This window comes from Asparagus officinalis, chromosome 7 (assembly GCF_001876935.1).
Source record: "Asparagus officinalis chromosome 7, Aspof.V1, whole genome shotgun sequence".
In the NCBI taxonomy this organism is placed as follows: Eukaryota; Viridiplantae; Streptophyta; class Magnoliopsida; order Asparagales; family Asparagaceae; genus Asparagus; species Asparagus officinalis.
In genome coordinates this window covers 119,499,203-119,515,207 of record NC_033800.1, presented here as the reverse complement: position 1 = coordinate 119,515,207, position 16,005 = coordinate 119,499,203, and the positions used below count along the sequence as shown (strand labels likewise).

Genomic DNA, 16,005 nt, shown 5'->3' with positions numbered 1-16,005 from the left:
AGACCAACACATTGATAGTTCAACTTTGAGGCATTCAAGTCAGGCTCAAATTGAATATAGGACCCGACTAAATGCATCTCTTGATTCTGTTCGGTATCTTTTGTGACAAGGATTAGCTTCATGTGGACATAATGATTCTTTGAATTTTGAAAACAGAGGTTAGTTTTTAGAGCTTTTGCAAGTTGCCAATAATTGTGAGGAGATAAAAAAAATTGTTCTAGAAAATGTTTCAGAATCTATAGATGACATCACCAGATACTCAGAAGGATATTGTGAGGGCTGCTATAATAGAAATCAGAAATAAAATCATCACAGATACTGGCAATGAACATTTTGCTATTTTAGTGGACAAGTGCCGAGATGTATCAGTTAAAGAGTAGATGATAGTTGTCTTGCGTTATGTGGACAAGCATGGGCAAAGAATTGAGCATTTTTGGGAGAATTTACATGTTCAAGATACTAGTTCCAAATTACCGAAGACAACTATAGTTCCAAATTACCGAAGACAACTATTGAAACCATTAAAGACAATTATTGATGGTATGTCTTCTAGACATGGACTAAGCATATCAAAATTGTGAGGACAAGGATATGATGTGAGGACTAACATGTGGGGTTAAATCAATGGTCTTAAAGCTCGTCTTGAATGAAAATAAATCCGTTTTTTATATCCATTGCTTTGCTCACCAGCTTCAGTTGGCATTAGTAGTTGCTAAAAATCATCTAAAGATGAAAGTGGTATTCACAGTCATTACGAATATATCCAATATTGTTGGGACTTCTGTCAAACATCATGATGTTCTTCGAGAAGTGCAAACTGTTGAGATTTATAAAGCGCTTGAAGGTGGTAAACTATAAAACTGGGAGAGGTTTGAATCAAGAAAGGGACTTAAGAGAGCTGGTGCCACATGTTGGGACTCTCGTTTTCATTCAGTAGTAAACTTAATTGGTACATACTTATCTGTGATTGTCACACTTGAGAGCATAGAGAATATACATATGCTAAAAGAAGACAAGTGACGTTGGTATTACAAATGATGCAAACTTTTGAATTTGCTAATTCGATCCATTTGAAGATGAATGTGTTGGGGATTACTCATGAATAGTCATCAGCATTACAAAGGAAAGATTAAGATACCCTGAATGTTATGGATCTTGCGTAAACATCTACGCAGCAATTTCAAGAAATGAAATGTGATGATTGGGATTCTTTCTTGAAGATGTTTCTCAAATCTGTACTAAACATGATGTTGAGGTCCCAAATATGAATAAGATATTTGCGTCTGAAGGGAGATCGTGGCGCCATGCTTAGAGCTTTACCAATTTGCATCATTATCACAGAGTTGTTCAACACAGTTATCGATTTACAAGTTCAAGAGCTGAACAATCGGTTCACAGAGGCAAATACAAAGTTAGTTCTTTGCGTAGCATGCTTAAATCCTACTTTTTTTTTTTGGGTGCATTCAGCAAGCAAAAGTTAATTCATTTTACTGAGTTTTATCCTCTTGATTTTTCACCATTGGATCTTGTGATTTTTGACAATCAATTAGAGACATTCATCCATGATGCGGCACTCCAATAATGAGTTTCTATACTTGAATGAAATTTCAAGTCTCGCAGAAAAAATGATGGAGATGAAGAAGGATGACGTCTATCTCTTTGTTTACAAGCTTGTAAAGATCACATTGATTGCAAAACCAACCGTTTTAAACATTTAATTGCAAAAAACGACCGTTTTCGATAATAATTGCAAAAACCGACAAAAAATGATGGAGATGAAGAAGGATGACGTCTATCTCTTTGTTTACAAGCTTGTAAAGATCACATTGATCTTGCCCGTTGCGATTGCAAGTATTCAGAGGCTATTTTAATCATTGAATATTCTGAAACATAAATTGCATAATCAAATGGGAGATCAATGGATGAACGATTGCTTAGTAATATAAATAGAATGAGGCAATCATGCATCGATTTCAAGGAATGACAGGCGCAGTTTATAAATGTCATCTTGAAGATTAAAGTCACTATTTGTTCAGGTGTTGATTATATTAATTCTAACAATACTTTTTAATTTGGAACTACTGTTTTTTTTTGTAAACAATCATTTTATATATAATATTTGGTTGAGTTTTTGGGCTTGAGAGTTGAGAACCTATCCTCTCTCTCAAAAAATGTGATTATACATATAATTGCTTTTGCAAGTGAAGATATAAAAGTGTCCCCTCAAGCACCAATTCCTGGCTATGCCACTGTATGCATTCAAACAATACCTATCATATCCATATTTTAGAAAGATGTATCTTTAGGGGTTGTTTGGTTGTATGTCTTTACCATGTAAAAGAATGGAAAGTGTAAAAAAGTGGGTCTCAATGTCAGCTTTCATCACTTTCAATTGTTTGTTTATAGTTGTGAAAATAGTGTAAAGTGATTTTATATGCTGATGTGGTTTGTAAAGTGATTTCATAAAAAAAAACATGCTTTTAGGAAAAAGCTGACATTGAAGTCAGGAAAAAATAATAAAAAATAATTCCAACCAATATGATCATTTGAGTAGGGACCATTTTTTACACTTTTCAAACAAACAATTAAAGTTACATTTGCAAACCAAACAAGCAATTTATGATTCCAATGGAATCAAAAACAAACAAAGAAAAGTATAAAAGTAAAATTGATGAGGTGGACAACAACTTTCTAAGTTGTATCATAAGGGGTTGTTTGGTTCGCTATTATAAGGGGTGGAAAACTCAGAAAACCCCTCCACGTCAGATTTTTAGCCCTCCACGTCAGTTTTTTTGTTTTCGTCCATTTCTTTGTGCCGCTTTGGTTCGCTCGAATGGAAAAGGGAAAACTCTGCTGAAATCGCCGCCAACTAAGATTTTTTTCCCTCTCCGATTTTCTTCCCCAACCAAGTGAAATTGATGAAAACTCTGCAACATCAGATTTTTTTTCCTTCTCTGTTTTGTTTACAAAAGTTTTCCTTTTTTTTTCTATGCGAACCAAACACAAGAAAAATAAATACATTGGTTTCCCACCATTTTTTATATGCGAATCAAAGCAAAACAATCTATTTCTTAGAAAAGTTTAGAAAACTCAAAACTTGTATTTCTTTACATGGAATTGCATTTCTCTATATCAAGGAAACGAACCAAACAGCCCCTAAATACACAACTTTACCAACAACAACCAAACAGCCCCAGGTTACTCATATAAGGTTGTCTCATAATTTTAACTTATTTCCAATAAAGTTCAGAATTTGAGGTTTCCCAACGGAAAATAAAGATCAAGACTGCCATGCAACTAAATCAAAGCCCCTCCCTGGCCTCCCAAACTAAACCTCTAAAACAAAAAAGCGTAAACCTCAATTCCACAGAAAACCCCATAATCCCCACCCAATTCAACACTTAAAACGTCAAAATCTCACAAGATATCCAAAGATCTCGAAAGCTCACATCGAAAAATCATTCACTAACCTCGTAGGCAGCGAGAATCTGCAGGAATCGGTGAGAGGATCTCGAGACATCAGGATGAGTCTCTTTCGCGAGCTTTCGAAACGAGGCCTTGATCTCGGCGAAGGAGCTGCTCTCTGAGACCCCGAGCACTTCGTAGGCGCTCTCGCCTGAGATCGAGGACTTGCTAGGGTTCTCAGCTCTACTAGCTGTGCTCAGTTTTCTGATGCCGATGTTTTTATTACTGAAGAAGAGGAAGTGGACTGAGAATCCCATCGCTGAGAAGTCGAGGGAGATGACCTGAGACCGATGAGGAGCGGACTCAGCTCTTGAGTCCGAGGTAGTAGACACGTGGCTGCTTTTGAGTCCGAGTCACTGAAATCTGGATCTTTGAAGATGATGGGCTGGGCTTTACTGTACAACCCATAGAAAGAGTTCAAACGAGAATTCTCGCGACCCGGTAAGTATATATAAGCTGCGGGATTTTGTATAAAAAATATATTATAAGCTATTTTATTAGAGAAAAAATGCATCTAGGTCTTTTATTCAATTACTAGTTGAGATGCATGTGCAATGCACGTAGTTGAATATCATGATTATGTAAATTGATAAAAATAGAATAAAAATAAAATAAAATAAAGTTTTTTTGCGGGATTGATGATCAAGTCAATAATCACTCTTTCAAATAAAATATTGTCATTGTTTTCTTCAACCCAGACTGTCTTCACGTGATCTACTATTTGTGAGTTATAAACACATTGATCTAGTATAACATCTCTATTTATTAGTATGTTAAAGGCTTCAAAAGATGGGTGATCATTCAATTCGCAAAGAAATTTTACATATTAATTTACTTACAATATGTCCATTAAACTTTTAGTTGTGGTTTAACTCATATTCGCATTAACTTTTAGTTATGGTTTCATTCATATTTACATTATCTAATATTCTTATTCAATTTTATAACTCATTTTTCGTACCATAGAAGTAAAACTGAAAGTATGAAAATTTATTTTCTTGTGAAATTATAGTAGGGAGATTATGATATGTTTCGTTATGTGCTATAAATATAAAAAAATCCTACGATGCAAGGTCTCTATCAAATCTTGCCCCAAACAATGTGAATGAAAAATGCTATTATAACTCACTTGTCTAGGTTTGTATTGTATATAGGTCATATACAATAGTCCCGTGTATTTTATGGTTCTGACTGCAAAATACGCAAGAGTAGTAGTCCCGTGTATTTTCTGACTTTAATTACTTTTGTAATTAATGTTCGCTAATTACACAGGACTATTATTCTCGTGTATTTTGAAGATGATTTTTTGCAAAGTCGATCTTTTTTTTGCCAGTCTTGATGATGTGGCAAAAAAGAGATCAATTTTGTTAATTATTACGTAAAATAGTCGCTTTTGCTAATACTTTTATAAAGTGATCTTTTTAAAAATTCTCCTAAAATAAAATATTAATTTAAGATATGAAATGGGCAAAACCTAAACATTCTGGTGATTAAGTGACCATAAATAGGGAAAAATAATAATTAAAATAAAAGTATATTTAAATTGAATCTAACAAGGCATTTCACAGAATGAAGCATGAAATAGATCCAATAAATTATTAAAAAAGATTTAAAGAAACTAATTTAAAAAAATATGAGATCGAGGGATAGAGGGAGAGAATACCTCATCGACATGAATTCTATTTCTCCCCAAACATGACAGCAAAATTGGTGGAGAATGAGCAAGGAGAAAATGAAAGTACCCTAATGCCACTAGGAAAGAACCCTAGAGGGGGGTGAATAAGGTTTATACTAATCTAATCCGATTTATGCCAAATTAAAACTTATTAACAAATATATCCTAGCAAGAATGATATATTACAAATATATGTGCAAGGATATATAAATAACACAAGGGTAAACAATATAGTGGATGAAATAAACAAGATGCAATAGGCGATATAAGCAACGAGCACAAGTATAAATGAACGCCAATGCAACTCAAACACAATCAAATGATCACGGAGTTCAGACCTTCCGTCCTACGTCTCCGCTCCTCACTCTCGGGGAGAAATTCACTATCACACCGGGTTTTCAACTATCACCCGAAAACGTTTACACCACACAATATCGGTTTTCAACGCTCACCGATCAACGTCCACAATCTCATAATGTAATTATACTAACTATCACCTCAAGTGTTGGTCTCTAGCCCGTGTCTTCCTCAAGTGTTAGGAATTACAACCTCTCTCTAGGCATTACCACCTACCCCACTCCTCTTGGGACGACCTCGTCTCTCACCACACACTCCTCTTGGTGTACTAGTGTATTACAAAGTAAACCTCACAATTATAGCTCACAATACAAATAAATTATTCTTTATAATGGATGAGAACACAATGTAAGCTCACTCTTATTGTCACAAACTCACAACCCTAAATTATACTATGAATGTAAATACAATAAGCTCAATAGGTTGTATGTGAACAAAAAGATAAAATAAATCAAACTAAACTCAAATAAATGCTAGCTTATAGAAATAAAAATCAAACATATAAATTAGCTAGATATGAGTTTAGAAAAACTTCTCTAATGATAACAAGAGAGAGGGAGAAGAGTGAATGCTCAAACACCAAAGGATGATCTTCACTTTGCTCTTGTGAAAATTTCTTCACAAACTTGTAAACAAACACTAAACAAACTTTAAAACCCTTGTAAACTTGTTTTAAAAACTTTCTTCTTGTTATAATAGAGCTGGGTATAAGGGGGTATTTATAGGAAACCCCAAAGATCAAGAAATCCCAGCAACAAGACCAAAAAACCAAAACATGACAAAAGCTGAAAAAACTAGCCGTTATGCCATCACTCGACTGACGGCTTCTATCAGTCGACTGATGAGCTGACCGTTAGAGGCATTTTCTAGCTCATCAGTCGACTGACGACCTTATCAGTCGACTGATGATCTCATCAGTCGACTGGTCAGTCAACCAAAACTAAACAGAAACTTTTTGTTATTCCGGGTGATTTCTTCAGTCGATACATCAGTCGACTGATATCATCAGTCGACTGACCAGTCGACTGATAACAGGTTATCAGCCTGTTTTGAAACAAAAATCTGATTTTTAAACCTCTTTTAAAAATAGCAAATAAAATCAGAAAAATGTAAAACTTTGGAAAAGATTACAACTTTCTTGAAAATAAACGCAAGATCCGTTTATCGGCTCTTGCTTGCGTGGGTTCTTTGTCGGTGCCGGGGTTAATCCGTGGACGACCACGAATCAGATCCGGTTGATGGAAAATTGGGCAGAGCTTCTACCTCACCAAGGGGGTATTTGCTTGAAGTCTCTTTTAAAAATAGCAAATAAAATCAGAAAAATGTAAAACTTTGGGAAATGATTGTAAACATGATAATATACATGTTATAAAAACTGGTTTTTAAAAAACACCTCCCAAAAGAAAAATCTCTTCATTTTACAAAATAGTCCAAAACATATAAATGAAAAACACTTGTTTTTGACATTGGACATAAACCATGTTTTGAAACTTTATAAACTGATTTTTAAGACAAAGCCTAATCTCAAGGAACGGACGTACGGGCTTCAGATCCTTCGAACGGCTTCTCCTTTGTACTGAAGTTCGTCGGGATCTCGCTGTCCTTCGCTGAAATTTCGTGCTCCTTCACTCTTCAGTCCGGCAGCACCTCGTCCTCTTGATAAAATTCCAGATCCAGAAAATGGAGGCCTTTGGTTCATATTTATAAAAGTATATATGAAGATATATATTGTTTCATATCTATATAGCTAAACCAAAACATATATGTATATATGTAACTATATATATACAAAAACCAAAATGTGTATGTGTGTATATAATTGAGCTTAAAGGTACTAACACACATAATATAAAACCTAAACTAAATTATCCAAGCTTGATGAAGGTCTTCAATGAGCTCGACTTGGTAAACTTGCGGATGAAGCTTGAACTTGGATCTTCAACTTGAATTGCATGGCTTCACTCCACTATTCTGCCAACCTCCATTAGATATGATCGTGAATGCTCGATTCCATCTATCCTCCAACATCGTTGTTTGTCTAGAATACCTAATAAGAAACACAAACACTAGACAAACAATATTAGGAATTGTTTGTAACTTTAGACTGCGCAGCAGGACGATCTGACCCGCGCTCGCGCGGGTCGGAATAATCCGACCCGCGCTTGCACGGGTCAGAATGATCCGACCCGCACTTGTGCGGGTCGGAATCATCCGACCCGCGCTTGTGCGGGTTGGAATAATCCGACCCGCGCTTGCGCGGGTCGGATCATTCCGTCCTGCGCTTAGCGCGGGTTCGCCGACTTTTTAGGAATTGTTTGTAATCATCAAAACAAGATTAGAAGATGTAGGCTCATAACATGAGACCTAATAATCTCCCACTTTTTGATGATGATAAACAATCTACACAAAGAGTATATAAGATAAGCAATAAAGCACAATACTCTTAAAATATACTCACGATCCACTTGTTTTTCCCCCTTTGGCAACATCAAAATGGGGAAACAAAAGAATAAGAGAGCGAAAGCTCCCCCTACAAATAAGCATGGTGAGTATAAAACAAATATAGGGAATGGCTCTCCCTATCAAAATGCCTTATGGAATATTGTTGGACCCTAGAGGGGGGTGATTAGGGTCAAGAGGCTCTAATATGCAATAAAAATTAAACACAAGCAAATCACAAAACAGAAATGCAATCAAAGTAAGAGAGATAGAGTTAGGAATCGTTATCCTTGACGCGCGATGTGTTAACGAGGTTCGGCCCGCTGACCTACGTCCCCGCTCCCCACTCTCGAGGAGAAATCCACTACACACCCGGTTTGGAAGCCGGAACTTCGTCTACACAGTGATCCCACACGATCTCTCACTACACAGTTTGATCTCAACAGATCACACTCCCACACAGTTGATCTACACAAGATCTCACTCACACAGTAGAAGAAAAGATGCAAGACTTGTTGGCCTCTTTGTTTTGATGATGTTTAACAAACAATTTACCACTAATGTTGTTTGTCTAGTATTTGTGTTTTCTTATTTATTATAGACAAACAACGTAGTTGGAGGATGGATGTAATAGCGCTTCAACGACGATATCAAATGGAGGTTGGCGGAATTGTGGAGTGAAGCAACATACAATTCAAGTTAAAGATCAAGTTCAAGCTTCATCCGCAAAGTGTACCAAGTCAAGCTTATTGAAGATCAAGATCGGCTTGGGTAATCTAGTTTCGGTTTTATATTATGTGTGTTAAGTACCTTAAGCTCAATATCATATACACACACGTATTTGGTTTCTATGTATATATATAGTTATATATATACATGCATAGTTTTGGGTTTTCATGTTTTGGACATACTTGCAAAATACATGAGTTTTCACAAATGAAAATTAAATTTGAGAAATTCTTTTTCTAACATGTTTGTTTTTAGAAACTTTTCTCAAAATTTTACTATTTTTGGAGTTGATTTACTATGCCCAATTGATTTTACAAAATCGTGTATGTCAGCAGATTTTTAGAAACTGTATATCTGTGTTCAAACATTTATTTCTCTCAAATGAGAAATTATTTTTTATAAATTCTTTCTCTAACATGTTCATATACATGTTTAGAACTTTCCCAAAAACATTCATGATATTTGGAATTGATTTACTATTTTTAATTGATTTTACAAAGTTAGATACGCAAATTTCCAGAATGCTGAATTTAGGGGTATTTTGGTCTTTTCAGCCTATAACGGCTAGTTTTTGATATTTTCGGTTTTTGGGAGTTTGTGGATGGTTTAAGAGGCTATAAAATACCATCAACTTTCATTGTTTCTTATGGATGTTTAAAAGAGTTTTAAAAAGAGTTTTACAAGTTTGTTGAAGGGTTTTTAAGTTTGTTTCAAGAGTTTGTTTGTGAAGAAAATTCCACAAGAGCTTGAGGAGATCATCTTTTGAAGTTTGAGCTTCCAACTATTCTCCCTCCACCTCTTGATCTATTGAGAAGTTTTCTAAACTCTTATCTAGCTTTACATTTGCTTAGTTATTTGATTATCTTTCTTTAAAGCTAGTTTTTATATTGAGTTTAGATTTGATTATATTATCTCATTGTTACACACACCCACATTGAGCTTATTGTATTTTCATACATAGTATATTTGGGTTGGTGAGAGTTGTAACAATTGAGTGTGAGCTTTCATTGTGTTCTCATCCATAGTAGAGAACAAACATTTATTATATTAAGCCTAATTATGAGATTCACTTTATAATACACTTGTACACCAAGAGAGAAGTGTGTGGCGAGAGTCGGGGATCGTCCCAAGAGGAGTGGCGTCGGTTGACGAACCTAGGGAGAGGTTGTATCCGAGCACTTAAGGGAGACACGTCTAGTTTAACACTTAGTGGGTGTAGAGTGTGATTGCAAGAGTATTGATTGTAAAGTTTTCGGTTAGATAGAAAACCGAGTGTGAGGTGTAAACGTTATTCGGGTGAACATAGAAAACCCGGTTGTGATAGTGGATTTCTCCCCGGGAGTGGGGAGCGGAGACGTAGGACGGAAGGTCCGAACTCCGTGATCATATCTTGTGTTTGAGTGTGCTTTGATGTTTATTTATACTTGTGTTTATATTTCTTGTCGCCATTGTCATTAGCTCATTATTTATATGATCCACCATCTAGTTCATTTTGTTTACCCTTGTGTTAGTTTACATATCCTTGCATATATCATATTGTATATCTCTTTGGTAGGATATCTCATCTTGTGCTAGTTTATATATCCTTGCATATATTTCATCATATATGATATATATCTTGTTGTTCTTTTTACTTATCCTAGCTTATATATCTTGTTGTATTTCATACTTGCTAGGATAACTTGTTAATAATTTTAATTGGCATTTAATCGGATTAGATTAGCATAAGACCCTAATCACCCCCCTCCCTCTAGGGTCTAACAATTGGTATCAGAGCTTGGTGCTCTTTGATTTAAGGTCTAATCGCCTTGAGTTAAAGATCCAAGTTATCTTTTTGTGCTAATCCAATTTTTGATTTTTGCATCTTGCTTGCATATTTTTACATATTATGGATATGAAAGATGCATCTTGTTTAGGCTATGATTCTAGTGTTGCTCCTAAATTCAATGTTTTCCCCTATGCTCAATGGTGTTTTAGATTCAAAATATTTGTTCAATCTAAAAATATCGATTTATGGGAAATCATTGATTGTGCTTATATTGTGCCCATGTTGGAGAAATCCAAGTGGAGCAAACATGATAAAAAGATGTTTATTATGAACAATCTTATGTTAGAATTTTTATTAAATGCATTTGATTCATTTATGTCTAACAAGCTTGATTCTTTTGATAGTGCTTATATCTTATGAAAATTTATTGAAGCACATCAAGGAGACTTGGAGGCGATCCGACAAGCTTTGGAGGATCCCGCTTCAAGTTCTAAAGGAGCTTCATGCACACGAGCACTAGGCGATAGCCCTAGTGATTTTTGCGAGTTCGAATCTATTAATGATTTACCTAATGATGAACTTGCTTGTGCTAGTGAAAAATTATTGCATGCCTTTAACAAATTGCAAAATGATTTTATTGATTTAAAAAGCAAACATGAAGATTTAAAATCCGATCATGAGAAGTTAGCTTCCAAATTTGATATCATTTCTCAAGAAAGTATTGCTCTTCAAGAAAACAATGATATGTTAAATTTGGAAAATAAAAATTTAAAATTGGATATTGCTAACTTGACTCATGATAAAAATAATGCCATGTTAGAAGTAGAAAACATACAAAATGATACTGCTTCCTTTATAAATGACTATTTATGTTCTACTTCTAAAAATGCATATGTGCCTAAAAATAAAGATTTGAATCTTATAAAAAATAGTATCTCATCTTTAGATTCAACTTTGAAAACATGCATTAATAATCATAAGAGGCTTATGGATATGTGTGCCAAGACTAAGTCAAAATCATCCACTCATTATGCACACATGTATAGCAAAACTTATAAGTGTTTTATTTGCGGCTGTCAAGGTCATTTAGATAAGTTTTGTTATGATGCACACAAACTTAAGAATTCTAATGCTCCTTGTGCATCTTATGTAGCTTCTTCATCTTGTACACTTACACATTCACCTGCTCATTCTCACAAAGCTCATCATAAGCATGCTAGTGTGTTCAAGTGTGATCATTGTGGTTGTTTTGGTCATTTGGCCAAATATTGTTTTGATTTGAAAAGAAAATCACGTTTGCCAAATGTATCTAGTAGACCACATATTTTTAAATGTGATGTTTGTGGTAGGATTGGACATCTTGCTAAATTTTGTCTTGATTTACAAAATGCTTCAAATTTGCAATTTGCTCCAAAAAGACCACATTTGTTTAATGATGTTTCTCATTTGCAAAATATTTTTAAAAGAAAATCCTTATTTGCAAATGATTCGCATGCACGAGCTAATGGTCCACAAAAACAAATGGATCTCTTTCATTGCACAAATTATAATCGGAAGGGTCATTTGAATGAATATTGTTTTGACCATGTTAGTGCACCATATGTGCCTAAGAGGGTTCATAACCCTAGGGCTTTGAGCTTAAATGATAGGGGTCATGTCCCTAAATCTTTTGGTACCAAGAGTTCTTGGGTACCAAAATAAATTTGATTTTTAAACCAAGAATTTTAATGTTTTTCTCTTTCTTTGTCTTGGTTTTGAAAATTATATCTTAAAATCTTTTGATTATGAAAACAATTTTTCTTGTATCAAATCTTTTGTTTTCATGATTATTATTTTTTGTTTTGATGAGAGGACTATGTTTATATAACCCTCCGGAGTTATTGGGTGTTTATTCCCAAACATTGTTTATCGGATGCTAAAATGTTTATATGGGTTACTACTAGCTCAAGAGCTAGATAAAGTTGCCTCTCTTGATTTTTGAAAATCAATGATGATTTGGTTTTATGATTTAAACTTTGATTTATGATTTTAATTGGTTAATTTGTTTTCATTTGAAAACTTTTTACATGTTTCTCATGTTTCTCTTCTTTTGATTTCATAAATCTATTTTATACATTGGCTTTTATGATATGAGACAATATGTTCATCTTGATATATTTATATATGTTCTCATTATCTCTTGAATGTGAGTGATTTTTGGCATATTATTTATGCTTGCTCACATATTTGCCATGATCTTTTATTGCCTCTTGAATGTGAGTGATTTTTGGCATATTATTTATGCTTGCTCACATATTTGCCATGATCTTTTATTGCTTATATTTCATATGGCTTGTTGATAGGGGAGCTTTCGCTCTCTTCATACCTTTGTCCCCTTTTTGATGTTGTCAAAGGGGGAGAAATATCATGAGTATATTCTTTCTTGTTTATATGCAATGATGCATTATACTTTGTATATTCATTTCCTTTCATGCATATATCATTTTTGTAAATTGTTTGTCATCATCAAAAAAAAGGGGGAGATTGTTGGCCTCTTTGTTTTGATGATGTTTAACAAACAATTTACCACTAATGTTGTTTGTCTAGTATTTGTGTTTTCTTATTTATTATAGACAAACAACGTAGTTGGAGGATGGATGTAATAGCGCTTCAACGACAATATTAAATGGAGGTTGGCGGAATTGTGGAGTGAAGTAACATACAATTCAAGTTAAAGATCAAGTTCAAGCTTCATCCGCAAAGTGTACCAAGTCAAGCTTATTGAAGATCAAGATCGGCTTGGGTAATCTAGTTTAGGTTTTATATTATGTGTGTTAAGTACCTTAAGCTTAATATCATATACACACACGTATTTGGTTTCTATGTACAAATATTGTATTCTCAGTTTATAGACTTAACAATCATCATATACATATTTTATCAAGTCTACATAATCATTGTGCAAAGTTTCAAAACATGGTTTAGCCAAAATATCAAAATTCACATGTTTACTATAAATATTTCGCAAAGTTTCATCAAGTTTGGAATTGATTTGTTATGTTTAATGGAAATTACAAAATCATGTTTTTCGTTTGTGCATGTTCGTGCATGTTTTACAAAACAGATGAGTTTTCATAAATGGGAAGTGATATTCAAGAAATTCTTTATTTTACATGTTTATCTATATGTTTAGAAACTTTTCTCAAAATTTTACCATTTTTGGAGTTGATTTACTGTGCCCAATTGATTTTACAAAATCGTGTATGTCAGCAGATTTTCAGAAACTGTATATCTGTGTTCAAACATTTATTTCTCTCAAATGAAAAATTAGTTTTCATAAATTCTTTCTCTAACATGTTCCTATACATGTTTAGAACTTTACCAAAAAAATTCATGATATTTGGAATTGATTTACTATTTTTAATTGATTTTACAAAGTCAGATACGCAAATTTCCAGAATGCTGAATTTAGGGGTATTTTGGTCTTTTCAGCCTATAACGGCTAGTAACGGCTAGTTTTTGATATTTTTGGTTTTTGGGAGTTTGTGGATGGTTTAAGAGGCTATAAAATGCCCTCAAGTTTCATTATTTCTTATGGATGTTTAAAAGAGTTTTAAAAAGAGTTTTACAAGTTTGTTGAAGGGTTTTTAAGTTTGTTTCAAGAGTTTGTTTGTGAAGAAAATTCCACAAGAGCTTGAGGAGATCATCTTTTGAAGTTTGAGCTTCCAACTATTCTCCCTCCACCTCTTGATCTATTGAGAAGTTTTCTAAACTCTTATCTAGCTTTACATTTGCTTAGTTATTTGATTATCTTTCTTTAAAGCTAGTTTTTATATTGAGTTTAGATTTGATTATATTATCTCATTGTTACACACACCCATATTGAGCTTATTGTATTTTCATACATAGTATATTTGGGTTGGTGAGAGTTGTAACAATTGAGTGTGAGCTTTCATTGTGTTCTCATCCATAGTAGAGAACAAACATTTATTATATTAAGCCTAATTATGAGATTCACTTTATAATACACTTGTACACCAAGAGAGAAGTGTGTGGCGAGAGTCGGGGATCGTCCCAAGAGGAGTGGCGTCGGTTGACGAACCTAGGGAGAGGTTGTATCCGAGCACTTGAGGGAGACACATCTAGTTCAACACTTAGTGGGTGTAGAGTGTGATTGCAAGAGTGTTGATTGTAAAGTTTTCGGTTAGCTAGAAAATCAAGTGTGAGGTGTAAACGTTATTCGGGTGAACATAGAAAACCCGGTTGTGATAGTGGATTTCTCCCCGGGAGTGGGGAGTGGAGACGTAGGACGGAAGGTCCGAACTCCGTGATCATATCTTGTGTTTGAGTGTGCTTTGATGTTTATTTATACTTGTGTTTATATTTCTTGTCGCCATTGTCATTAGCTCATTATTTATATGATCCACCATCTAGTTCATTTTGTTTACCCTTGTGTTAGTTTACATATCCTTGCATATATCATATTATATATCTCTTTGGTAGGATATCTCATCTTGTGCTAGTTTATATATCCTTGCATATATTTTATCATATAGGATATATATCTTGTTGTTCTTTTTACTTATCCTAGCTTATATATCTTGTTGTATTTCATACTTGCTAGGATAACTTGTTAATAATTTTAATTGGCATTTAATCGGATTAGATTAGCATAAGACCCTAATCACCCCCCCCCCTCTAGGGTCTAACAAGACTCTCTCTTTACACAGCCCCTATGGCAAAGAGAAAGATTACTGAAGATGGGAAGTGAATCACACAAAAACCACAGAGAAAACAGATTTGAAAATTCTCTCAGGAAGACAGCAGTCTCTCTGGTTTTTGCAAAACGTTAGGGCAACTGAAGAAGAAGAAGTCTAGGGTTTAAATAGAAGAAATTAATTAATTTAAAAACAAAACCCAATCTTCTCAATTAGGAAAATAATCTCCTTTTCAGACCCTTACCTCAGACTGTGCCAAACACTGATAAGTGAAAGCACAGTGTTCTAGGCAAATGACCGTTTGAAAAAAGTCGCGGCTGACCGAAGAGAATTTCAGTCGTCCGAAATAATCGTTCGGTCGACCGAAAAATTACGTCGGTCGACCGACCGAAAATCTGGTCGATCGAGAGCCGCTTTGAAAAAGATAGAAAACAAACAGAGACTTCATCGGTCGATCGACGCGGTCGACCGACCAAAAACTTGAGCTTTCGGTCGACCGCGCCGGTCGACCGACAAACTCTCTGGTGTCCAGTGACGAATGCTCATAGGTGCGGTCGATCGGTCCGGTCGACCGCATTCTGATACATTTGCACAGACTGATTTTTTAACTCAAACTAAAATATTTGTAAAATATTTATTTGACCTCTGAAAATTATAAAACTTTGTAAGATATTTTTAATACTAAAAACAAACTGTTTGGAAAAAGAATTTTGCAGATAGGTCCTCATACTTATGAAAACAAACTGTTTGGAAAAAGAATTTTGCAGATAGGTCCTCATACTTATGAAAAATAGTATTTTGTGAAAAAACGCTTAAAAACATAAGTCCTCATACTTATGAAAAATAGTATTTTGTGAAAAAACGCTTAAAAACAT

At 34.4% G+C, this 16,005-nt stretch overlaps 1 protein-coding gene across 9 annotated transcripts in view; it reads right to left on the bottom strand.

Moving 5' to 3' along the window:
- LOC109848596 (chaperone protein DnaJ) overlaps positions 1–3,842 on the bottom strand; it is a 17,083-nt gene extending 13,241 nt beyond the window's left edge. For 4 of the 9 annotated variants that reach the window (XM_020418176.1, XM_020418175.1, XM_020418179.1 and 1 more), the window contains exon 1: positions 3,471–3,831. In XM_020418176.1, coding sequence (XP_020273765.1) covers positions 3,471–3,722 — 252 coding nt within the window. In that variant the 5' untranslated portion in view covers positions 3,723–3,831. Of the gene's footprint in view, positions 1–3,470 lie in introns of all 9 variants that reach the window. The other 5 variants (XM_020418180.1, XM_020418181.1, XM_020418183.1 and 2 more) reach the window with 4 other exon arrangements.